At 42.5% G+C, this 26,774-nt stretch overlaps 2 protein-coding genes across 2 annotated transcripts; one reads left to right on the plus strand and one right to left on the minus strand.

The window, feature by feature from the left end:
- Window positions 1-309: 309 nt before the first annotated feature.
- On the minus strand, window positions 310-13,165 carry LOC139624273 (LHFPL tetraspan subfamily member 2a protein-like). The gene is made up of 3 exons (XM_071483270.1): window positions 13,025-13,165; window positions 3,333-4,050; window positions 310-1,952 (listed from the first exon to the last, which is right to left on the minus strand). The coding sequence occupies exons 2-3, from the start codon at window positions 3,742-3,744 to the stop codon at window positions 1,696-1,698; spliced, it is 669 nt and encodes a 222-aa protein (XP_071339371.1). The 5' UTR covers window positions 3,745-4,050; window positions 13,025-13,165; the 3' UTR covers window positions 310-1,695.
- A 10,656-nt stretch (window positions 13,166-23,821) lies between these two features.
- LOC139624276 (betaine--homocysteine S-methyltransferase 1-like) lies at window positions 23,822-26,559 on the plus strand. Its single transcript, XM_071483273.1, has 8 exons — window positions 23,822-23,973; window positions 24,476-24,608; window positions 24,731-24,843; window positions 25,018-25,209; window positions 25,322-25,469; window positions 25,567-25,749; window positions 25,861-26,089; window positions 26,201-26,559. Exons 1-8 carry the CDS (start codon window positions 23,956-23,958, stop codon window positions 26,388-26,390), a joined length of 1,206 nt encoding a protein of 401 aa, XP_071339374.1. The 5' UTR covers window positions 23,822-23,955; the 3' UTR covers window positions 26,391-26,559.
- Window positions 26,560-26,774: the final 215 nt, after the last annotated feature.

Genomic DNA, 26,774 nt, shown 5'->3' on the forward strand with positions numbered 1-26,774 from the left:
CCTCTCAGCTTGTGACTAATTAAAATGAGGCAATGTCTACTTATGATCCCTCGTGACATTTTGCACACAGTTCAAACAAAAAGCTGATGTTCACTGATTGAACACTTTTAAGAGGATGGATGAATGAAGTAAAACTCAGAGTATTTAACAAGAAACTCCTCAAATTTATCTTGAAATCCTGGTTGGAAACCACTGTTCTGTGTTGTTGACCTTCCTCCTCTAGGTGTCAGTGTTTCATCAGGAAGTTGGGATTTACCAGGAAAGAAATATTTCGTAGTAGTAATAAAAAAGATACACATTTATCACACATACACTTGCTACCGAGGGCCTGGTTTATTTGAGTACAAAGAACAGACTGTATCTCTATTCACACATATCAACCTCTCATACATTCAGCATCACACAACGCGCCACAGATGCTGTTACTCTTTTGTTAATGTAACAAAAACAGCCGACATTAATTTCAGCGCAGAGTAGAAATGCTTTTTTGATACAAATCCATGTCATGATTTCACTAAGTCCACTCACTCTCACATCAAACACACTATAGTTGAATTATTGCACATCTCATCTACAATGAATAAAAGCACAGCATCACATGAATCGTTTCAGATTTACAGCGACTTACGGAGCAATGTGAAGTGAATTAAGTGCATCAAGTACACACGCTATCAGGTGCTATCTGGGAAAAGGAAAAAACTCTGAAACTACCAAACTAAAGAGGTTTGCCTTAATCAGCTTTGAAAAATGTCTACAGCAGAGTTTTTGCCTTGGTCTAACAAAGATTCAACAACAGCTTTTTTGGATTTTCACCTACTTTTTTGTGTGTTTACAAAACCAGATCTTGTCGGTATGGTTCTCTTCTCGTCATAAGGGAGCTCATGATAAGCCATGGTGCAGTCCACGTTATCTCGCTGCGAGCAAACATCCCCTCATGAGCACTGTGAAACATATGGCAAGTCTTTGTTCTTTTTCTGTACACGCTCTGCCAGTTATTAAGCTGCAACAGACCCACAAACAATCCATTTAACAGGAGGAACTCCCTTTGAAGTGAACAATCCTTTAAGTGGAACATCTAAAGTTAACTAAGGAGTCTTCACTGTCCTGCCACAGAATCAGAGCATATGGACATTTAATCTAATCCTAACAGTTAATGTCTTTCACATACACACACACACACACACACACACACACACACACACACACACACACACACACACAGAACATTGTTACGTGTTTTAGTGGGCACATCTGCTAGTATTCAGTGGTTTGTTGAGGTTTGCAGGTGAAGCGTGTGAATGAACATTATAATGACGTTACAAACCTACATACTGTTTTACTGGCAGTGTTTAACCTGTCCACAATAACTCTTATCTCCTGCTATTCCAGTACAGTGGTTTATTTAAGGCAAAAATCACTACAAAAATATACAGTATCTTGGTAAAAAAAAAAAAAAAAAAAAACTCTGAACAAGTGTAAAGGTAATGTTCCCCAGCCTCATACAGGCTTCTGGAAGTTTCAGAGGAAAACACCATGCCTAATGATTTAAAAAGCTGTTATTAAGTCCTCTATCTTTTCAACAATCAGCTGATTTTATCCAGGATATCATGAAGAAAATCACTCAGAGAAATGTGTGTCCTCCCTCCACTGAGAAGTACAGGTGTCCATGTGACACCATGGATGATTTCCCAAGGTTCAGAGCAGGCATATCAGACTCTTCCCCTCCTCGATCTCCTCCTGAACCTTATCGCTGGAGGTGGCGATCTCAGCCTGTGCAGACAGAACAGCACACAGGAAGGTTGTCAGGGTCCCTCCTATAGCTGCGTAGAACGCCCAGCCGAGTGAACACTGAGACGGCCTAAAGGGCGAGGCCTCGAGGCCGCAGTAGTTGATCACCTTCTCTGAACCCCAGCCAGCAGGGTACAGCATGAGGCCCACCATCAGCAACAGGCCTGGAGGGGGAGCAGACGATGAGACAAGGGGTTTAGTCACGTACATGTAAACATCGGGGCTGAAAGCACAAACAGATCGCAGTGCAGCTGGGAACATGGTGACTCAGCTCTGGTGAAGAATACGTCTAATTTTCAGCTCCAGAGCATTTGATTTGTGATGAGAGGAAAGGCCCTATTTGAACGGCCCCCTTCGGTGATGTCACATAATAGATTAGCTTCTTGACAGGCCTGACCAGACAAACGCACCTGTGGGAGCCACACTGTTGAGAGAAACATGCGAAAAGACTTCATTGGAATGTCCAACCTTCAAGTAGAAGAAGTGCAATGGAAGCCACTAGATGTTGCCAACTTTTAAACTCAGACATTTCACAGTGTAAAACCAAATGCTACACTGAAATCCCCTAAAGGTTATCACATAACAGTAAAACATACAGTAATATGCTTGCATATATGTATAACCACTATAGACAATATGTCATAGGGCCCAGATTATTAGAATTAGCTTTGGTGGCAATGGAGGTGACCAACTGCTTGAGTTTGTCCATGGTTTGTTCTTTCTTGCTTTTTCTGAGCTCAGTCAATAAACATACAACTTAAGGGGATGTAAAGTCAGTGGGAACAACTGTAAACTTTGACTTATGAACCCAGAGGAAGCATCGCAAAGAAAAATGTTTGTTTTAAGGTGAAACCATTATATCTATTTTGTATGAAATATGCTTACACACTTCATGATTAATTCATAATATTTCTTGCAAGCTCAACAAAAAAGTGAAAAATATTTTTTTTTCAGTGTGTACTTCAGATCTCTTTGGCAGAAATCATAGTAGCTCTTCATCTTGTTTGTCTCTGTTATCATCGCAAGCATATTTTTCGTTTACTTTGGTTTAGTCACATTGTAAGATATTAAATACAACATATCACACTTTGTCTGGGAATAAAAAAGTCCTGAACTTATTTCCATCTATGATGTAACCAGGCATTCAACGTCTGACACTAAAATATCCTAGAAAATAAGAACTAAAGAACTAGAAACTTGAATCATATGACATTTGAATTCAAGTTTTATGAGTAAGATGTATACAGTATAAACCATTAACATTTACTGGCCTACTTTGTGGTGTCCTCTTGGTTTAGTGGTCAGTTTGATTCCAGATGAGGACCTTTATTACATGTCATCTCTCTCACTCTTTTCCCATGTTTGCTCTCTCTCTCTCTCTTGAATAACAAGAATGACAAACTCAAGTAAAATACAGTCCAGTCTGAGTGAAATTCATCACCAGCAGCAATATTTGTGTAGAAGATGTGGGACTACTTTCTCTGTGTCAGACATGAACTGAACACACATACACCCCAATCCACTCAGACAGAGAGGTGTCTCACCTGCGATAGCCTGGAGCAGCCCACAGATGTTGAATATGCTCTTCTTCAGGATGCTCTGAAAGCACAGGCTGAAGATGGAGATGCAGGCCACACACCCCAGCACTAAGGTCCCTGCTGCCAGAAACAACATGGCAGCCTTCCAGAAGCCACTGGCCACTTCCTCAAATGTCCCCGCGTAGGGCCCGCAGCTCACCCCTACTCCTCGGGTCCCGACATGAAGGCAGCGGCTGTACAGCCCGAGAGACGGCCGGTACTCCCCGGAGTCCACTCCCGCCCCATTCACACTGGAGGCTGACCGGGGGATTCCCAGCAACCAATCGGGGCTCATGAAGGCAATGAGCTCAGCAAAGGCCACTACAATACTGAGCAGTGTCCAGAGCATGGAGCGGCATGTTACAATGACATGGCACATGGTGTTAACTCTTTCTGACACAGTAACAACCAGTAATTGAAAAAAAAAGTCTTGAAGCCTGTTAAAGCTGCTCCAAGTGACAGAGCTTTGATAATGCGGAGTTTAAATTCCTTTCCTTACAAAGATAAAAGTCCAGTAGGTTCACCGTTCAGATCCAGATGTGCTGTTGATTTTATCCTCTCTGGGCAGATGTTTTCCCTCCTCCTCTCACAATTCTTTCTTCTTTGCTTCCCTCTTCCTTGGTTCATTCCAAACAGCTACAACGCACCAAAGCAGCTTCCCTCAGCCATGGCACCATCTGAAAAGCTACGAACACAGAGACACATGAGGGTCAGAGACGCAAAGAATCTGTATACATAAGTGGGAGTAACTGATGTGTACGAGGGGGTAAGGGGGAGAAAGAAGGATGACCGCACTCATTTCCCATCCACTGTGAATCATCAAGCTCCCTTGTGTTTGCCGGACCCCCCACAGGATGTCCAGTTTGCACCACTGTCATCAGACAGACCCATCCTCACCCAACTTTTTTCCCACAGAGCGCTACTTCACAATCGCTACTAGCCAGCTGTGAGCGCAGCGTGAGCAACACTTCCAGATGTCTGTTGAAACAGTCATGGTGAATCACACCCGCACATAACTGCCAGAGACGACAGAGATTGCGCCGTCGTCATTTTACTCACGATCACTAGGTCTTTGTGTGTTTGATTCTGATCTGCAAAATGACAGGAGCCGTGTGTGTTTTGCCGCTGAGCAGCTGTCAACGCAGGTCAGCGCAGAGCTCTGTTGCAGCATGCCGCTCTTCACACAGTGCCACATGCCAGATCCTGACAGCTGTGGCAAGCACACACATGACAACAACTGGAGCTTCATCACTCAGTTCACCATTTAGATTACAGTCTGAATACATGCAATAAATTAGAAGCAGTGGTTATTGGCTTTATCGTAGCATTTCATTTTGTTATTTTGTGATGGCGCAGCAAGAAATCGATTTTCTTTGTTCTTTATTCAACAGCAATCACAACTTGATTACAAATTTCTAACAGATGACATTTTTCAGAGTTTCAATCGTGTGTGCGTGTCTATGTGCATGTGAGACTAAGTGTGTGTTTGAGCAAGTGTGTATAGGTCCCAATCAAAGCCATTGTGATATTGTTACTATGTTATGATTTGGTTGCCATGACCGCACTGGCCTCGACACAGCCGTGGTCTCATATGAGCACGGAGGTTTCTCAGAGACCCTCTGATGTCATGATCCAGCGTTATGATACACACAGGAAAATATGTGGGATCTGGTTTAAATGCAGCGTGGTTGACTCTGACGTGTTGGTGAATCTCACTCACGAGTGGAGCCAGGATGAGTCTTGATATTTCCAAGTTTAAAGGGTCTTTCCAACCAAACTACAAAATTCTCCATTTCTGTGACAATTTTTTCATGGATTGAAGCTATCTCTCTGACTGTGTGATAGGAAGATGATGTCCCCATTTGCAATCCCACCTACAAAGCTCTATTTTTTTGATTGTTTCTACAACTCGGGGAAATATTATAGCTGTCAATGAGCACAGCCAAACACCTACAGACATTTCAACTGCTGAGCAAATCAGAGATGTGGAGAGCGATTACTGGAGACAGAGGGTTTAAAGACTCGAAGTCGATCCAGTGTGCTGATTCTTCAGAACTTCTTTCGACTGAAGAAATAGTCCCTTCTAACTGCTGACAGCAAGTTTTGTGGATTATCCAGAAAAACAGGATCTTTTTTTCTAGAAAGTCAAGGTGCTGTTGAATTATTTTAATATAATTATTTGATTCTGTGAGCAGCTAAACTAAAAACTAAATCCGCTAAATTCAATTCACCCTAAATGTACTTGAGTGGGTGCAGAAAGCTCAAAATCTGCAGTAAGTGAGAAGTAAGTTTTTAGTATATTTGGTGAAGATACGCTTTAAAAATGTCTCCGTCCTGTACCAGCTATGAGAAGAACAATAAATCAGGCTTTACCTCAGTCTAAGAGCTTCATGGCTTTCATATAAATGGAAAGGGAGGCTTGTTAAACTGATGTGAGTGGATTGCTCCATCAAATTATCGCTCTAATTCTTGCTGCATGTGTCACTCTGCTGGTGATGAAAAGTTCAGCACAAAAACATTCATTAAGTCACTCTGATGCCCTGAGGGGAATGAGTGTGGTATTAGGTTACACATAACATCCCCGCCAGGCTCCGTGTAGAATGGCAAATCATTCCTCCACATCTGTAAGGAATGAACACTGATGTTGTACAGTATATTGTCTGATATGATCTGAGTCAGTTGAAGGCAGAACACTTCAGACATTTCCCAGGCTACAAAATAAGTATTATCTCATTCAGCTAAAAAGGCTTAGCCTACTGATTCATCTGATGTTGAGGTCAACTTGGAACCAACAGAACTAGGTCATGAAAACAAAGTCACAGGCATGACAACATCTAAAGAGCAGGTATGAGATTTGAAACAGTTAAGATGTGGGGGATGATTCAGTTCTGCGGGATTTCTGGATGTCTGCAGTTCACGGTTTTTTGTTTTCAAGTGGCTCTGCTGCACTTATGACAGGATTTTTAGTGTGAAGATTTGTGCTTGTAGTGTGTGCACAGGTTTGTTTTGTCTTGGACTTTGACAGTGATGTCTATCTGTAGCATTCAATTTCATCTTACTCCATCTACTGCAGAAATTCGGGGGCACGTCTCCACTGAACATTTGCCTTGTTCTCATTCTACCACTTTGCATCCTAGTCCGTCAGCTAAAATACACCGTCTACGGTACCGTCTATGTAATTGGCCACCTTGAAGATACACTGAGTGCATTCCAGTTACAACTGATCTGAGTGAAGTTGGATGAACAGAATAAAAAAAGCTACAGCAACGTTACTATTCATTATCAGCCAAAAAGGAAGTGACAGACATAAACAGGAAGCAAACAGGAAGCATTAGTGTCTGTCCAACAGCCTCTGAGGCACAGTCATGCATTAAGAGGAAGATCTGTCAAGATATCGTCTTTCAATCTAAACCATCGTCCCTCACTCAGGTTTACACAAAAAGGAATGTCTGAAGAAATATTTTGACGTTTGTGAATCTGGTGAGTTATAGTTATAAAGAAGTGGCAGAGTACAATATAATCAGGTGTTTGAAGTGTGTTTATGTGTTTGAGGACGGGTTGGGGAGTGCCTGATTCTATTATAGTGCTTGAGTTTATTCCAGTCCTCCTCCCAAACCATGGCTCTCCTTGTTGCTATCACTGTTTCCATTCTCCAGGAGTTATAATGCTTTCAGACAGCAGCACACACTCAGACTGACTCGCCACACAGACAGTGTTTTTAGTACTATTTATAGCGACCACTACAATACAGAAATGTAGGGTTTTAAATGGGTTTGCATCCTGAATAAATATATGTGTCAATGTGGATCTTTTAAGCTTGCACACAGCATCTATATACTGTATGTGTGCATGTTTGTTTGCACAGGTTTTTGTTTTCAGACAGCCAGGCTACAGCTTTAGTTTCTCTGTGGAGTTTGCAGCTGATTATAGTCCATCCAGGCCCAGGCATGGTGCTGTCTGTTAAGACTACAATGCCCACAAATAAGCAGCTCTGCCTCTTTCAACTACAGGGATGGAGCCTAAACATACCTCATGGAGGCAGCCAGCAGGCACCTTGTGCACCATGTGATCTCGCACCAGCACTTACAGGAAATCTCTTCACTCATACTTCATCACGGCGCTCTGTAGTCTCACTGAGGACTGCACTCAGAGGGAGGTGAAAACTTGAAGGGGACTCTTTCTAGTAGGGTAAAGAGTATTTAGAGGAAGAATCTCATAGGGCTTTCTCATCATTTTGACTTTTTAAGGCTAACAGACAAATATCTAACACGTCTTTAGCAGTCATTTGAAAATTTAAAGATCTGAGATACTAACCAACTCTTGTAGTGATTTGCATGTGTGTGTGCTTGCATGCATGAATATCCTGTCTATGTGTATGCCTGTGCATGTGCTGCAGAGTCATTAAGCAAGCAGAAAGGTCACTACATCCTGCAACTGATGAATACTTTCCGCTTGTTTGCTGGGTGTTGAACAGACTTCTGGGAAAGTGCTTGAACAGCACTGCCTTCGCAAGGTCAAGATTTTCTCTGTGTTTACTGCGAGCGCTGAGGGAGGAGTATTATACACTTCACGGCACATCACAGACACAGAATTATGACTTATTCATAACCCGGTGCTCAAGACGCTGTGGGTGAGAGGCCTCTGCCTCCCAGTTGCTTTTGATAGATGTGTATCTTCAAACTGTCAGATCTTTGTTTCTGCAGCTCTCCATGTGCCTGTGGAGTCACCGTCATAGATATGTATCATCACCGAAACTGACAGATCACGGAGTCGTATGCTTCTTTTGTGACTCCTCTGTGATGCTGAGCTCGACTGATGATACAGCAGATACCCCACAAGATGAAAGCTGCTCAGCAGTGATGTGGTTCTGCATCTAATCTGGACCTGCTCATTCCCACACTGCTCTCCTGTTCTGACAGAAACCAAGCTTGCCACATGGGATTATACACATGTAATGAGGGCCTGAAGCCAACTTACACACAGTTTTCCAATCCCTCATTCAGTGAGCCAACATGAACAGTCTCCCTGCTGCTATGAGACAAACTTTCTCTCATTGGAATTTACAGAAAATACAGCGCATGAGCCAACAGCCAGCCATGTGGAGTACGACTTTGGCTGTGAAAACCTGTTGGCCAAGCAGCCTGTATGGTCAATAAAATTTCTATTAATGAAGCGTAACATCAGTTTGAGTCAGAGCCTTTTCGAAGCCCCAGACAAAGCAGTGGATCCGAGGCAGACAGTATGTGGGTCAGTCAGTTGGCCGTTAGTTAGAGGAGGCCGCTGAGTAGTAAATCTAGAGTAATTGGTCTGAGATATCAGCAGCGGCGCTGGTCGCATGCCAAGGTGCTGAGGTAATGAGTGCTGGCCACTGTAGCCTGTTTGGGAGGGTGACAGTGAATGAGGACTGAAGGTGGGTGGTTGAGAGATCTAAAGCAAAACTGACCCAGATTGTTCTACGACAGGGAGGTTAGACTCAGTTTGCAAGAAAAAATTCCATTCATGGACATGAATTAAAAATTGTGAGAGATGATAGAAATACCTTAGTTTCTTTACGATGGGTGTGAGCTGGTCCCAGTTTAGAAAGAGCATTTAAGATGGTGGATCACCCACCCAGATTACCCACCCACCCCCCTCCTAGCTGATCTGGGCTGGGAGGACTCCATTAGCTCATTTTTCTTGACTCACAGATCCTGAACCAGAAACCTCAAACCAAGGCAATCTGTTCCCTAAGCTGCTGCGCCTGGTCTGGTCTGGTCATGCATCTGGACCAGCCAGGAGGGAGGCCCTCAAACCAAAACCACATTAAGAGGCTGTTTTACCATTTTCAGGGCTACACAGCTACTCAAACAAGATGTGGACAGTGGGCAAATCACAGGCCACTGATGAGGGTCTAATTTCCCTCTGTATCTCCAAGAAACAGGAAAAATAAAAGAGGTATGAAACTAGAATGATACCAGTCAGAGTTGGGCAGGACCAAACATATCCCTCTTTCATAAAAGAATGCAAGCAGCTGGGGTTTAGGTGAAGTGAGGGAGAATGAAGCAATGTAGCATGAATACTGAATGTACACCACCCACACACTGGGAAAATATTACACTCTCAATTTCCCAATCAACGTCCTATTAACTTTAAGGGGGAAGGACTCATTGTCAGCGGTTCATCATGACATGGCAGAGCACATGACGTACGAACAGCGGGCAAGAAATAACATCAGCCAGAATAGAGACGCCCATGCCTGCAGTGTTGAGTCGTAAATTTTCCTCACAGCTCATTTGTTTGCCCCAAGCGGTGTGAAGAACAGCGAATTTGGGAACTTGTGAAACCCAAACCACATCTACTGTCGGAGGCTGCGAGACAACAAAGCTTTTCGAACAAAAAACAGACGAGAGAACTTTCACACGACACTAATGAGTTATACATTATGGCTCCCTTTGATTGTCACACCTAAACCTGTCGCCTTAGGGAGGCAAACGTCCACCTGCTTTCATGTTAAATGCAGAGACGCCAAAGAGAACAAGCACAAAGCACCGAGTTCAGTTTCTTTGCTTCACATGGATCTTTGTTAGTGCTCGCAGATATTGTGAGGCAACCCAACCCGACCTCTCTTCAACAACTTCTCCCTGCTAACCATAACCATGTGAGGCACTGCTTTTGTCGCCCTCTTATAAACAGTGAATGAAAGAGTTGCAAGAGGAGAAAGAGTTTCCCATGGATCAGCCTTTACCACAGCTTGTGTCTCATAACGTCAGCCAGTGAGCGATGGCTGCCATCAGATGCATGTTTAGTGCTGCAGAGTGAGTTCAGATTTATTTTACAGACCCAGATTAAACACTATAAAACGATTCAAGCCATTAAATGTTATTCCCCAACTGTGCATGAAGAGTGAGGAAATGGCAGCAGTCCTAGCTTTCAAACATATCCGGGGGGGCGGGGGTGGGGGAGGCTGGAGGTTTTGGTGAAAATAAGAGGCACCAAAACCGTAAACAAGTCAACAGTGAAAAGCCCTTCAACAGCATGCTAAACCAAGGCAGCCCACAATACTGACGCAGAAACACAAAAACAAATACACACTCATAAACTGTGAAAGGTGCCAGCCTGTGCTCACTCATCCAGGCTTTAATTGCATAAAGACGCATGACTTCCCCAGAGAAAAGTATCAGCCAGGCTTGTTTGTGTGTGTGTGTGTGTGTGTGTGCGCGCGTGTGTGTGTGTGTGTGTGTGTGTGTGTGTGTGTGTGTGTGTGTGCAAGTGCCAAAAAAGCCTGAATAAAATCAACCCTCTTCATCTGGCGGTACTCAGCTCAACAAAAGCTGCACAAAGACGCGCCGACACCGGCCCCCTCACTCACTCCTGAGCTCTCAGAAATGCCACCGTTGGCCCAGAATGCACTCCTTCATTCTCAAAGACAGGGCCACTGTGGCCCCTAACCTATTCAGTCTGTGCAACACCCCCCGGCCCCTCACTCCCCACACTGACTTTGTAGTGGCCCCACAGTTTCTGGTGCACAAAGCCCCTCAGTGACCCTCACATTTCACCTACACAAAGACAGGCATGGCACGGCCTCGCTCTACTCCCTCCTCACTCCCTCTTCTTCTTCTTCTCTCTTTTGTTTCTCAAAAGATGATAGATGCACACACAAACTTTTTTTCCTTACTTTTCTTGGGAAGTCTGCACTTTCTCTTTTATAATGATGTTTGAGGGATTTTTCATGTTAATGACTGATATTTGCTTATACTGTATATTACCTCACATATTTCATCAGTTTTTGGACTGGTTAATTCCCCCACAATCCATCAAAACAACTCTCTCAACACTCTGTAACCACAGAGTGGTGATACAGTGAGTGGGTATGAATATTGTTTTTGGTGCATTCACAGATGTTCTCCCTCTCCTCGATGAGAGCCAGTGCCAATGAGAACTTATTTCACAAGCTGTTGGTAGAAAATTACAAATAAAACACTAACAATCAGGAAAAAATGCATTAACTTAACACGAAGATGAATTGTCTTGTCATGGAATGCACTTCTCAGCCTGTGAACACAGTTGGGTAAAATCTTCAGTCAAAGACTGAAAAAATGAGCCCCTTGGTAACCTCAGCTTGAGTTTGAAGACTAAAAACAGAAAGCCTGCTTTACAAACTCAGTGCATGGAGTTTGAAAGACGCTGCTATTTACCAAACATGGAGGATCTAATGAAAGATGCTACGGAGTTGCATTACAGGAATTTCAGATGCAAAAAATGCCCCCCTTAAGGATACCAAAGAAATGCATCAGCATTGAAATAAATAACAGTGAGGGTAAAGAACCAACTAAAAACCTCTGGTAAGCAAGAATGTATACAGGGCACATAACTAGTAGTTAATGGAAAAACTTAATCACACAATACGCACAACCATCACTGTGGTTCCTCTATGTGGTTTAGTGTTTTCTACCAATGAACTTCCCCTGAGGCTCACCACCTTCTAGTGATGTTCAAAACTCATACGCATGGGGTGACAATACCCATTTCTCTGCTGTCCAGTTCACCAAAATAACATAAAGCCACAAGACAGTTTGCTTTTAGTAAGCAGCTAAACGTGTCTTTCTCACCACTGTAAAAATGCTCAGTATCACATTGCTCCATCCAATGACATGTAACAAGTTTGCACTTGCTCCCTAGGGATTGTCAAAACTCATTCTAGGAAAAGTAGGCAGGCTTGGGCAATCAAAAAATGACTGCACAGCTGCATGATGAAATACCTCCTAGAATCTGTTGCGCTTCAGAAAAGTACATTTGTAACAGTGTAAAAGTTTTCAAGGGGAAGATTATTCATTTGTTAGGCCTGATGGTGAAAAGCCAAGATAGCGGTGATTCCCTCCTCTCATCATTGTTCTTTAGTTTGCCCTTGAACTCAGCTAGAATAAACACTGAAGATTTTCCTGGTTTTGTTTAGTTTATGATGGAGTACCACTTCCCCTCTCAGCGCAGCAGCATGTATCGGGCAGAGCGCTCCATGGGTGGCTCTCACACAGATGGACCACCTCCCTGCACATTCAAGGACGTGGGGTTGTGGTGGAAAAAGAAGTGGAGAGCAAAGGCTTGCCGTGTGGACATGTGTGAGAGACATCATAAAGGAATAAAAAATACCGGTGTATGATGAGGAGATTTCTCCAGTAGGCATTCTGCTTTGAGGTCCAAGTGCAACCAGATGTTGCACCAGCTGCAAATGTAGATATGTCACTTTGTGTTTGAAGAAATAGCCCGATTCTTCTTCTTCTTCTTCTTCTTCTCCTAAACCACATCTCTCCAAAAATGTTCAGATATCACCACTCAAACCAAACTTCAGGTTCGGGTGGCTGATCTCTACTTGCAATGAACTCCATCTGCTTGCTCATTAACAACTGACAATTGCAATTAAAAGCACCGATCGTGAGAAAAGAGGAACTGACACTTAATCTGATCAAGACAACTTGCATTGTGTGTGTGTGTGTGTGTGTGTGTGTGTGTGTGTGTGTGTGTGTGGCTGTAAATCAAATCAATCCAAGAACAACGGTTTTCATTAATGCCACTCTCAGCAACAGGATCCATCTCTGCCAGTCACAAAGGAGGTGTGTGTGACACCAGTGCTGCCTAAAATGCTGCCTACATCATGTTTCCTTGTTGCCTTTTCTTCTACTTACGGGAAGTCAGAGTGTGGAGGGTTTTTTTGTTTTGTTTTGCAGGCGCTAGAGAAGAAGCTGTCCTCCGTTTTGAAACGGCCGGTCCTGCTCCCGGGGTCGGCCCAGCTCTCCGGACGCTCATTCACTGGGTCTCGTCCTTTCTCCAGGACGCTCCTCTCTCTACTTCTCCCTCACACAACACAAAGCCATCCCACCTACCATCTGACGTCTCTCTCTCTCTCTCTCTCTCTCTCTCTCTCTCCTCCCACCCCCTTTCCCTTCCCCCACTCCGTTTGTCAGAAAAGGAAGAAAAGTTGCAGAGATGATGTGAAAGGTGAGGATGATGACTCTCTTCCCTTACACTCCTCCGGTTGGTTTATTCACGCTTTCTTTCTTTCTTTCTTTTTTTTTTCAAAATAAATCACAAGCTAAGTTCCACCTTTTCCAGAAGAGTCTTTATGAGTAACCCAACTAAAAACCGGATCAACGCATTTTCTCATAGGTAGGACTCACTCAGAGAGATAGAAATAGGCTATAACTTGGAATATGAGAGTAATTAGATATTCAGATCTATGGGAATTTGGAATTTTTTTTTTTTTTTTTTTTACATGTAATAGTGTAAGAATGTTAGTTTTAATTGGAACAATTAGAACCAGGACTAATGTCACAGAAATGAGGAACTTCAGACTTGACTCAGCTTTGAGTCTCAAAAATCTTTTAATATCATTGGCCTTGAATGTTCAATTGAAAAAAAAAAAAAAAAAACACAGCTGTGAAGGAAATTATTTGTTTATTTATTTATTTTTTGCCATACCTGAAAGATAACACCTGATTTGTAGTTTTCTCATGATGATTTGTGGCTTTGCTTGGACCTAGTTTGACAGTTTGAGATTTGCTTTCTTGCCAAGAGTTAGCCTATATGAGAAGATCGATATCACTCCTATATCTGTCTGCTAAATATGAGGCTGCAGCCAGCAAACGGTTAGCTTAGCTCAAAAGGCTGGACACTGGGGTTAAAGGCCAAAGCCAACAAGGTCCACCAAGAAATAGTTTGGCATAACACACGGTCAAATCACAGTGTCTTTTTCTATTTTGGCTTTTGTACAGATTCAACAAACAAGATGTTCATTAGTGAGCTCTGGAGGTGTTGGTAGGTGGATTTTCTTACTGTTGGACAGAGCCAGGCGAGCTGTTTCCAGTCTTTGTGCTAAGCTAAGCTAAGCGACTGCTGGCTGAAGCTTCATAACTACCGTACAGACAAGAGAGCGGTGCCGATCATCTCACTGAATGTAGCTTTAGGAATGCTTTAGACTTAACTTTGACCTGACAGCTCTGATGATAGGGTGTGAAATCATATAGACATCAGTGCCTCCAGCCATGTGAGTAGTCTGATTAGAGAACCACTTCCCCTCTTTTCTTCACTGAGGGCTCCAGAGAAGATTTTTTAAGCTTCTCTCTGCATGCTGTGTCTCCTCCTGTGGAAAAGAAACTGTGTTCTCTCCTCTCATCTCAAGCTGGGAGACATAAACCACACTTATTACATTGTGGCCTGTGGAACAGTGACAACTCAGGGAAGACTGTCACACTGGGACCATATGAAATTTTTTAGGGAGGGCAAATACACTGCAGCAGGGAGCAGTGAATGACAGTGGGCCCCAACTCCATGTTTTGAAGGATTGTGTGGCTTGTAAGCAATGTTAAACGGTGATGATGATGAATTCCCGGAGGAAGTCCACATAGATCAATGTAGGCCTTGCACAGTTCTGTTTAGAGTCACACGAGTCTTAACAAACCAAGTATCAGATGTATCACTTACAGACAGAAAAAACATGTTCATGCTTTGATTTTATGCAGGACTGAAATAGTAGTCTTTTCTCAGGTCTCGGCACTGGTGTCTGGTGTGTCTTAGAATAATGTCTAAAATATTCCTGTTTGTCTATAACTCTCAGGAGGTGGCTAACAGTTCGAAGACCAAAACATAAAGATGCAGCATGCATGGGCATCATCTACATGGGCTAGAGTAGCTGAGGAAAACTTAACAACTGGTTTCCCATTTCCTCATTGCATTTAAAAAACCTGGGCCTGGTTCTTCATCTGCACTGTTTTCTATTTATTATGATGCATTTTAATCTTTTTAATTTTTGTTGTAAGCCTGCTATGCTGTACTTCTCATGTAGTGTCTTTTATGCGTTATAAAAAGCACTTTAAATTGCCTTTGTGTATGAAATGTTCTATATTTAACCTTGCATGGATATCACTCATACCATGGCAACAGATAAGCCTATAGGCCTACCTGTGTGTAGTTTCTGCATTCATGGGATTCCTCTTTTCTTAATTTTTGCACGAGAAAGTAATCTGATGGAGGGATCCCTGAGCCTTGTCTTCGGTCTCTTTGTTTAGCTAGTCTGACAGAGAATATGTATCCAAATCTAATCATCCTGACTCAATTGTTTCAGTCCTTTTCAGTAAAAATGGCTAAAACACCACCAACAGTTCATGCAGCTTGTTTTTATAGTTATTTGGACATTTTCTGCCTTTTTATCAGTCTTTATTTCTCACACATTCTTTCATCAGACATAGTTATTGCCATTAATATACCTGCAGTAAATAACAGTTTGGTAAAGTTCATGCTGTACAGTTTTTGATGAGACCATAAGAGATCCCATAAAGTGTGAAGGGCCTACTTGTGACCACTGGTCCATCTCACTTTTAAGTGTTTGAAATACGTCATAGTGATTTTTCTTTCTGCCCATATTTTGCCATCTTAGTGAAGATGCTAGTTGAGCTTCACCACATTGGTATTTACTGCAGTCCCTCTGCATGCTGTTTCTCTTATTTTGTACAAGCCCTTTAGAAAACCTATAAAAAGTAAACCCAGTAACTCCTCTTCCCAGCCTGTTAACACCAGCTCTCATTTCCTCCCTGGGATGCTGAAGTGGGAGGTTGATGAGTGCGGCCCTTCACGCTCCCTTCCTGACATTCTTCACGGCCTCAGACTTCAAAACTCTACAGTTTGTCTCTTCGCTCGCACAGCACCAAACTTCTCCACTGTGGCCAAGGCACTGTGTCATTTGGTTGGTCCTGCCTTCAGGACTTCCCCTTTCCACACCAGATCCATCTGTGTGTGTTATCGTGGTGAGAACACTGTGGGAGGCAGAAAAGTCTGTAAATAGATAAGTGTGGTCTCAATGGCACCCTCGTCTAAGAGGAAGGGAGATGTTCTTGGCTGCAGGGCAACTCCATGGGAAATACAGACAGGACTTAAGAGACAGTGGGAGAGATGATTGGGTTTGATGGTTGGTGGCTGTGGGGAGGAATTATGACATGATGCCATTCCTGGTGCGTGTGTGTACAGATATATGTATGTGTGTGTGTATGTGTGTGTGTGTGTGTGTGTGTGTGTGAAAATAAGGGCTGGTATAATTGTGTTGATTACAGTGGGGCCTTAAATATATAGCTGCATTGGTTCTAAAACTACTACTAGACAAAGCATGCTAGAATTTTAAAACAAAGATGTCAATGGAGGCAAGAGAAGCAGTCTGTGTGTGAACAAGGACCTTGCATTTTGATTGTCTGATTAAAAGTCGTCGTGTTTTATTTTTGGAAAACAATAAGTAATCAAGTAATGTCATAATATAGATTTATATAAATAGGTCAAGATATAAAGAACATAAGTCAAATACAAACCATACTCATAAATTCTTGTGTCAGACATCTGAACTTCAGCAGATCCCTAAAACCTTCCACATATAAAGCAGATGTCCTTCCAGAGGGTCACAAAGTAAATCTGAGGGGGACAGGAGAAGAAAAAAGATTACGAAAGACGTTCAGCTACAAATTTGTTGTCTTTTGATTGTGTGATATATTAGTCAGTGGTTTTAACTCTTTTACCTCTTTGAACTTCGACCAGTGTTTCAAATGACACAATTTATAAACTCTTTGGTGGAATAACTATTACTCACATATCTGAAGCTTGTGACCAGGGTTCTCAAGAAAGGTAGGAATCCATTGGTATGAAGGCAAAGCACAAGATAACAGAGGGGAGCACACACCTGCTGTGTTATAAACACTATTCATCCACTTTTGAAACTCGTGGCAGATTTTTTTTTAGAAATTTTCCAGTTGAGCAGTGTGTTTGAGTTGTCTGAGTAACAGATGTGCCATGACCTCCTCTAATTAAGGTTGATGAGATGGTGGTGAAGTCATTCTCCATCTGAGGAGAAACAGCCACCAAGCAAACAGTGCAGGAAAGGCCAGAGCCTCATCTGTGTGAGCTATGACGACCTGCACTAAATATGGCTTTTGCAGAGTTAAGATCACTGCCATAAACTGATCATTAGACATTGGTAAAAAAAAAACAAAATCCTCCAGCCTTGGTTTTGCACAAGACATCTGAGGGTGTCCTGATCACCTCAGCATCTTAAAGCTGCTATAATGAATATTCTGTACTAACACTGGATCAAATGAGTTTGAGTAAATGTGCAGCTCCCCTCAGCTTCATAATAATTTTTAGATTCACCACATGTTTTGGTTCATTCTAGCTGCTCTCATCAGCCTTGTTTCCAGGCATTCAGGCACATCCATCCCAAAAAAGCTGAAAAACATAGATGAGGCCTATGAAGTATTCTAATCTGTAGTAGCCAAATGGCCGATGCATACTGGTGATGGATGTATTAAACTAAAAGCTGCAATATTCCTGACATTCATGATCTCAGTTCTTCTTCTCATTGCACTTCAGTGTGATCTAAGGTAGGGGATGCAGGCACACAGGTTAACTCATATAAAAGCAAAGCTAATATAACAGCCTTTCACCAAGGGTGAGCGTTCAAATATTTTTTCTCTGTGGCTGCTTTGCGTTAAGTGAGCTGAGAAAACCTGCTGTTGAATTGACAATCAAGGCTTTTACACCAGGTGAAGCTTTACCTTAATAGCATGAATGAGATCTTTAATATTAACGAAGTAATACAAAGTATTTATAGAGACAAAAAAAACATTAGTTTTCATTCAGTTTTTGCAAACATAATACACACACACACACATACAGCCAGTTGTTTCAGAAAAAATCCAGTTATTTAGGGTTTAAAATGCCTCAGTCCAGTGAGGTAAACATAAACATACAGCAGGCAGCAGTGTGGTCAGACCTGGCATTTAAGGAGAATCCATCATTTCCACTTTTATTTTGGGGGATTTCCCAGAAAGACACAGTTTGATGTTGGAAATAACGTCATACCAGAACATGAGACAGAAATACGGTATGACAAAGAGGTGACACAAGACTTTGTACCACAAAAACATGGCAAAGGAGAACATAACAGATGAGTTAAAGGTTACCCAAACAGACCTTGAATGAGGTCATGATTTTATGGGAGAAAAAAATGCTCTGGTGTCTCTGCGTCTCTGCTGTGGCCCAACCCTTCAAGGATAATGAAGTAGTATTGCATTTCGAAAAACAACAACATTAGAGCTACTCACTCGCTCTCTTCATGACTCAAAAGTGTACATAAACTAGAGATGATCTTATATGGTGAACTTGATCAGTGCTTTGGCTCAGCACGAGCTTTACAAATATTTTTACTCTTTGCGTATCCAATTTTTATTTATCTGGCAAACCCTCTTCTACTAATCTCAATATTTGAGTCAACCTGCTGACATGAGGAATGAACTGAAACACAGCAGCATCTCCTGAATCGTTCCCATAAAATCACATTGACCATCAACCCTAACTAACATCAACAGTGTTACGCTGCTGTTTGCTTCGCCAAAATAAGCATAAGTCTTGGATGCAGGTGTCTGCATTACTGTTTTTGGACAACACATCTGTGGTTGCTAGCAAACAGAAGAGGAACAACACACAACAGTTAATTCAGTCTGATATCTGAAGAGGGTCACTCCTCAGGAATGCTGTTCACGATCCTACGGCTGTTTATTTTATGTGATCTAAAATGATGAAAATGTACAGAAGGATTTTAAAGAGAACGTTGTTATGTGATACAGGATCCCTGCGGTTCGTCTTTATAAGACATACAAGTCCTGGATTTTACCACACTCATCTGGCTAATATTCGATGATATATACTCCTATATTGATGGGGTGTTTTTTAAATGTACATTCAAGTAGTGGCAGGCTGTAGCAGTTCAGTTTTCTGCAGAGTCATTGTGTGAGACTTTATAGTGAGATTACAAGGAGCAGTTCAAAGATAAGTGACAGTAAACCTGCTATACAGTAAATACTTACACTGCCAAGAGGAACGTAATGAGAAGCTGTGCAGCAGCTTTATGACAGTGAACTACAAGTTGGTCGGATCAAACCATCTCTGTCTTAACTTTAAGTGTGTCACAAACTTTATGTTGTCCTGTTGTGAAGCAGCTACTGGAGCTTTATACACCACATTAATCTTACAATTGATTGAGATTGTGATTATAACTGAGAAGTGAAAGCACGTTTTAGTACTTTTTTAAAAAATTTACTTTTAATATATTACACATATGCAGAGGCAAAATGAAGCTTGGCTCCTGAGAAGAGCACCACGCTTGAAAGGCATTGCATTTCTGAGTAGCTGCTTGTTCCTCTCACCTTTAACTACCAGCGTGTGTGTGTGTGTGTGTGTGTGTGTGTGTGTGTGTGTGTGCGTGCACAAACTAAGCATTTAAACATTCTTTCACTGCTCTGCATTGAATGTCTCAATGCACATGGGAAGCTGATTCTTCACAGAATCCTTTATCTGTGTGGATTCCTGACAATTAAAAAAAAAAAAACAACCTACATAAAGTGTCTTAAATGATGTTTGTCCATCACAAACCTGCAGAACAGCTTCAGCTCTAAAAATTAAAAACACTGTTCTCCCAAAAGAAGTCTCCTCATTTCATGTTTTGATGAAATATCCCTTAGGAACTTCAACATGATGAAGAGCTGGTGACTGTGAAAGCCTTAACATATCATTCACACCTTTTTCATACTGATAAAACAACACTACATGGAAGCATCTGTTAAGTTTCCCCACTCATTTATTCAAGCAACAGTTTCCTTGTCAGCCGATGCAGCTACCTTTAAGAAAATGTACTCTTGTGCCCTCTTGTGTCTCAAACTAGTATTGCATTGTATACATTTTTTGCCACCTTCTTTTTATTTAATAAAAATAAAAAACAAATTAAAAACCTAAGTAGAAGAGGATTATGATGAGTGTGTTGCAGCCAGATGTTATTTCTTACAACCAGTGCTTTTATAAGAGAGATAAGAAACATGCCTATAAATACAAATTTATTAGGTCATAGAGTGCTCTCTCTCTCTCTCTCTCTCTCTCTCTCTCTCTCTCTCTCTCTCTCTCTCTGTCTCACTCAGTGACTCTCTCCCTAACTATCTTTCTGTGGCCTACAACTCCACAAAGAATGGACGGTTTCAGCAGAAAGTCTTCTTCAGCTTGAGCTGTGATTGGACCAGAGGAAGGGGTGGAGGTAAACAGGGGGCAATAGGGAGCCCCTCCACAACAGGAGAGGGGAGAGTGAAGCAACACAGAAAGCAGAACGTGTGTGAATAGACATGAAGAGGTGGGGTTGTGTCGGATCTCCTGGCTCTGGCACAACATAATTTTCATTTTCTGGCTTAGTGGTCACTGCTTTCAGCACATGGGTAACTTTCACGAGCTCAGGCCAAAAAGATGAATGGCCAATGAGATACAGTTGCAGACTGAAGAAATTGAAGATCATCAATAATGACCATATAACAACAGCATATACCTTAGCTGGCGGTGCAGTTTGCAATGCAAAAACATAATCTTGTGTCAAGGGTAACAGTGTGTTTCTGTTGCCACCTGGCCTAAAGAGGGTGTATCAAGTCCAACACTTTATCAGTTTGTTGGGAGTCAATAGTTAACCACAACTTTATCAGTGTCAGCCCAGGTTATTCACATTACAAACGTGTTTTCCCAAGAACTGGGTGCCTTCTTCTTCTTCTCCTCTCATGCCTCAAATCTGGGCTTTTTCCCAGCCAGCCTCACTCCCTGTCCTCACCCCTTTAACAATTCCAGCTCCAGCACACAATGAAGTGCCCCCACTGCCACCACCACCCAAACTCCCATCAGTACTCTCTCCTTCACCTCCTCCCTTGGTCTCGCTGCAACTGCTCAGACGGCCTCAGTTCCAGCCTCAGCCTGCAAGAACTAGTTGTGGCTGCAAAAAGAAAATGTCACTCAATACAGCTGCTGGTCAACGCCTGATACTCCAACTGGAATAGCTGGAATAACTCTGCAGAAATGGGATATGGTAGACATACACCATGTAAATAGATTTCAAAGAACTGAGTCTATGGTGTAACCTCAAAAGACCCCATGTGTAATAACTCTGGATGTGGCTCCTGAGAACCCTCTGAGACAGGATAAGACAAGGAGAGAGAGAGAGAGGAAAGGAAGAGCCACAAAATGAAGAAGAGGTGGACAGAGATCCAAGAGAAGATCTTGATCACTGGAAGAAAACAGGCCCTTTATAAAAAATTTGTCATCCTTCCATGCTTCTTTTGGTTCAACATGGTGTAATGTGGACAGTGAGCACAGTGAACAGTGCCCTCTTTGGTGCATTTGAAGCTCTTTTCAGAACAGGGTTTTGGTTCAATGTCCACTTGGAATTCAGGGTCTCCACAGTTGAGATCTGCTGCCTGACTCAGCACTTGAGTGACACTTGACACATAAGAGCTATTTCTGCTCTTACACATGAAAACACATGCACACACTTGCAAACATGTGGATGAAAAACCCCTGTGCACCACGTGTGGACATTTAAACACACATTCCTGAGAGAAGAAGCTGTTGGTGCTGCCTTTGCAGGTGAAAATACCCCACTTAATAGTTAACATGCCGCTTCTCTCTAAATACAACCAGTAAATAAGGACATACATTTAAGTTTATTATCAGTTTACGGTACAACACTTTTAGTGACTTTTCTTGACTCCTTTTGCTGAGAGTTAAACGAGTAGATTGATGCCACTCTCATATCTCTCACATTTGAAGCTACAGTGAGGACATGGTTAGCTTAGCGTAGCTTAGCACACAGCCAGAATCCATTTCTGGGATATGTAACACTTTTACATAATACAGTAAACACTTTACTCTGCTGAGTAAAGAGGGCTCCCGAATACAAGCTGATGAAATCCTATAGTGAACTATAGATTGGAGGCGTTTTTCTGAACTTTGACTCTGTTGATAAACACCTTGGGGAGGTGTGTGTGCAACATTCCCCCTGAAACTGGATAGACCCAGAGCTGACAGAACTACACACCACCAGGTCAATACCCCCCCCCCCCCCCCCTCTCTCTCTCTCTCTCCCTCTCTCTCTCTCTATTTCTCTCTCTCTCTGTGTGTGTGTGTGTGTGTGTGTGTGTGTGTCTGACTGAGGACAGGAAAGGAGGTGTTACTGGTTAACCATGATAAATGTAATGACCTACATGCAGCAGTGGTTTTCGAATCCAGAGTAATACTGGTTTCTGTCACACAGTGTAAAAAGGTCCAGCAGGGCTAAGGTTCAAGGAAGGTTTGTTTGAAATCTTCAAAACATAACTGACACTAACTAATTACTTTCAGTATTGATTTTATCAGCTGATTGTTTTCTGAAATAATCGCTTTATCATCTGTTCTAAAAAGAAAACAAAAAAAAACAAACAACAAACATTTAAAAAAATGTTTAAAGTGTTCATAGCAATGTCCTAGGGCCTAAATAAAGGTCATAAAATGTATTGTGTTGTAACCCCCAAAACACAATGGATAAGCTGAAATCAATTAATCTTTTAATTGATTAATTCTTGCAGCTCAGGAGATATAATGGGTTGTCCACTAATCAGAAGGTCGTGGGTCAATCCCTGGCTCCTCCTGTGCGCATGTTGACGTGGTCTCGGGGAAGATGCTGCATCCCTAATTGCCTCTGATGGCTGTTCCATCAGTGTATGACTGTGTGGGTGAATGGGTGAATGTGGCTTCCATTGTAAAGCACTTTGAGTGGTCGATAAGAATAGAAAGGCGCTGTATAAGCAGTCCATTTACCATTTTGTATGTTTATGTATATTTAACGGCCTCTTTGCACAACTTAAAAAAATCTCTCTGTTCTGTTATGAAATCTTTAAAACTGGAACCAGAGCTATAACATATAGAAGCTACAGCCAATCACCACACGTTATACTGGGGCTTGAATTAGGAGTATTACTCCTCTTATCAGTCTGGTGTCTCAAGACTAACAAGAATGTTAGCAGTTGGACAGAGGTGAATAATACAAGCTTATCTCCTCAGGCCTTGGAGGTTCCAGCTTTGAGGACGCTGTCTCTAATTGCATCAGACATTTCAGGGTCACATGAAGAAGACAAACACCTGAAGGATCCATTTGATGTAGCCACACGGGTTAAAAACAAAGTTACAAACATGTACGAACTTTCTAACACTGAAGCTAAACTGCAGGAAGCTACTTGAAGGAAACTCTGTGCAGAATCACGTCAAAGGCAGAACCACATTGGTTACATAATAAAGATGCTCTGGACTGTTAAACTAACCGCAGGGCCTTCTTGTGCGTGTTACAGTCCACTGTGGCTCAGTTTTCCAAACAGTAGTTTACAACAAAGCACAAATAGTTTGGGAGAAGGTTAATGTTAAACTCGAGATATTATTGGCCGTAGTGGTAATATAATCATTAAACAACCAGAACTCTCTTTATGTAAAAAAAAAAAAACACATGTCCCTGTCTTACCCTAACCAACTGCTACAACCCATGCCATCTTCATTGATCTGTGAGCCAGACCACGTTGCACAATGTACAAACAGACATGTGGAAATTAAACCTGGATTTGGCACCAATATGAAATCCTCCCATACTGATACAGCAGTATAAAACTGGTGAGGAGCAACTCTCAGCACACATCAGGTGTAGAAGGGGTGACTGTTACCAAGTGCTGAGTGCTGCAGCTGAGACTGGGAGAAAGAGATGGCACCTGTCAAGAAGGTAAACTAACCTTTCTGCAGACAGCACTGCATGTATAATACTTTTGTGTTCATTTACAGAGAACAGAGATTCTCTTGATGCAGTATTCAATGCTTTAGAATCGTGCAAATTAATGGCATATTGTAGGTGTATAGTTGCCTTATTGGTCAATGTGCTGTGGTGTTGTACGGAAAATGTTGTCACTGCAGGTCTTATGTGTGCGCACGCATTTGTGTATATGTGCATGTGGTTTGTGAAATAGCCAGATTAAATTGGTTGTGCGAGAGACTCTTGGGCTAAAACTGCTTTTATCTTTTCACCTTTGTATCTGAACTGCAGCTTCTCTCACATAAACACAGATAGAATCATAAGGTTTTCATTGCCCACACTGTCTTTCTTTCTTTTCTGGTGTCTGTGCTGTTTTTAAATTATATTGATTGAGTGACAAAATATCATTTATCAAATAATCCATTCAGTGTAGAGCACAGGCTAAGTGTGTCCATGGATCTCTCTGCTCCTACAGGGTATCCTTGAGCGTCTGAATGCTGGGGAGGTGGTGATTGGCGATGGAGGTTTTGTGTTTGCTCTAGAGAAGAGGGGGTACGTAAAGGCTGGGCCATGGACTCCTGAGGCCACTGTCACACATCCTGAGGCTGGTAAGACAGACAGCACACACACATATTGTATCCAAACCCTCATGCTGTACAGTGAGAAGATGCACAATCCTACAATCATAAGGTTTTACATTTGATGTGACAAGTCTGTATTTTCCCATTAGTGCGACAGCTGCACAGGGAGTTCCTGAGGGCAGGAGCTAATGTCATGCAGGCATTTACCTTCTACGCCAGTGATGACAAACTGGAAAACAGGGGTCAGACACTGAAGATCACTGTGAGTATCCAACTATAGCACTTCACAGCTAACATGAACAAGACTGTACAGATCTTGTAAATTCCAAATAGCAAATGACCCCTCACTGATAGATTGTGGATTTTTCAGCGTCCACAACACATAATGTACAGAGAATGATCATTCACAAACTCATCACCTTCCTCATTGCTTCAGGGAGCACAAGTCAACGAGGCCGCCTGTGACCTGGCCAGGGAAGTCTCCAATGAGGGAGATGCACTGGTAGCTGGTGGAGTGTGTCAGACTCCATCCTACCTGAGCTGCAAGAGTGAGACTGAAGTGAAGGCCATCTTCAAGAAGCAGCTGGAAGTGTTCATGAAGAAGAATGTGGATTTCCTGATTGCTGAGGTAGAGCCATTCTGTTATTTGCACAAGTCGTGTCAAAACGACTCCAATCCGAACTATGATTCGTGGTGCAAATAAAAGCTCAGTGGTGACTCTGCTGTTTCTGTCATTGCAGTACTTTGAGCATGTTGAGGAGGCAGAGTGGGCCGTGCAAGTGATGAAGACCAGCGGGAAACCTGTTGCTGCTTCTATGTGCATCGGACCGGAGGGAGACATGCATGGCATCTCCCCCGGAGAGTGTGCTGTCAGGCTGGTGAAGGCTGGTATGTATTTAATCTACCCTGCATCATCACACACTTCTGTTTCTATATTTCAAACCATTTTGCAAAATGGCAATAACCATTTGCCCCTGTTCCACAGGTGCCCAGATTGTTGGTGTCAACTGCCACTTTGACCCCATGACCTGTGTGAAGGCTGTTAAGATGATGAAGGAAGGAGTAGAGAGGGCTGGGCTCAAGGCTCACTACATGGTGCAGCCACTTGCCTTCCACACCCCCGACTGCAACTGTCAGGGATTCATCGATCTGCCAGAATTCCCCTTCGGTAATATTTTTAATTTATTTGAACATTAAAAGAAAGAAAAAACATCTAGCAGGTGACAATTGTGATGTTGGCAGCTTTTCATGTGTGTTTCCGTGTTCCTCTTGTGCTCAGGCCTGGAGCCCAGGATCCTGACCCGCTGGGACATGCACAAGTACGCCAGAGAGGCCTACAAGGCTGGCATCAGATTCATTGGTGGCTGCTGTGGGTTTGAGCCCTACCACATCAGGGCTGTGGCAGAGGAGCTGGCCCCCGAGAGAGGGATAATGCCAACTGCCTCAGAGAAGCATGGAATGTGGGGTGCTGGTCTAGAGATGCACACCAAACCCTGGGTTAGAGCCAGGTAAACCACCAAAAAAACATTCACTACACTGAAATGCACACAATTTTATGAATGATATTATTTGGTCCATTTTTTTCTTCTGTGTGTAATATGTGTCTTTACCTCCTCTAGAGCCCGTCGTGACTACTGGGAACAACTCATGCCCGCATCTGGTCGTCCCAAGTGCCCATCCCTGTCCACACCAGAAGGCTGGGGTGTGACCAAGGGCCATGCTGACCTGCTGCAGCACAAAGAGGCCACCAGCACCCAGGAGATGAAGCACGTGCTGGAGATGCAGAAGAAGGTCAAGACATCAGCATGAGCAAGACAGAGAAAGAAAACCAGTTGGTCAACACCAGAGGGACAACAGGGAAGGAGTGAAGTCTTTCCCAGTTCAGCTCGGCGATAAAAAGCACTTGTAACAGCAATGCTCCAGTTGTGGAGTATTACTTTGTAACCCCCAAAACAATAAACCTGAGTTTGTTACTTAATATGGCTACGTGTTTTCACAAACCTTGCATAGAATGTTATGAAATAGTGTTTATACCTATAAATATGTCACATTAGTCTCATATGCACTGATTTAGGAGTGATTCAATCCTCACTTGTTTGTTAAAAGTAGCTGCCTACTATCAAAGTGTCTATTCAGGGTCAAAAAAACAGACACCCCACAGATAAACACACCGACAGCCATAATTAATCCGGA

Source organism: Trachinotus anak, unplaced genomic scaffold (assembly GCF_046630095.1).
Source record: "Trachinotus anak isolate AG129_WGS33_773 ecotype Australia unplaced genomic scaffold, CSIRO_AGI_Tana_v1 ptg000008l, whole genome shotgun sequence".
NCBI lineage: Eukaryota > Metazoa > Chordata > Actinopteri > Carangiformes > Carangidae > Trachinotus > Trachinotus anak.

Excerpts from the sequence above, each read along its gene's own strand:
- LOC139624276 (XM_071483273.1), top strand. Across the intron at positions 25,470-25,566 it reads TGTCAGGCTGGTGAAGGCTG|GTGCCCAGATTGTTGGTGTC; the intron begins GTATGTATTTAA and ends CCTGTTCCACAG. Across the intron at positions 26,090-26,200 it reads AAACCCTGGGTTAGAGCCAG|AGCCCGTCGTGACTACTGGG; the intron begins GTAAACCACCAA and ends TACCTCCTCTAG.
- LOC139624273 (XM_071483270.1), bottom strand. The coding sequence starts at position 3,744 with ATGTGCCATGTCATTGTAACATGCCGCTCCATGCTCTGGACACTGCTC. Across the intron at positions 1,953-3,332 it reads GCTGCTCCAGGCTATCGCAG|GCCTGTTGCTGATGGTGGGC; the intron begins GTGAGACACCTC and ends CTCCCCCTCCAG.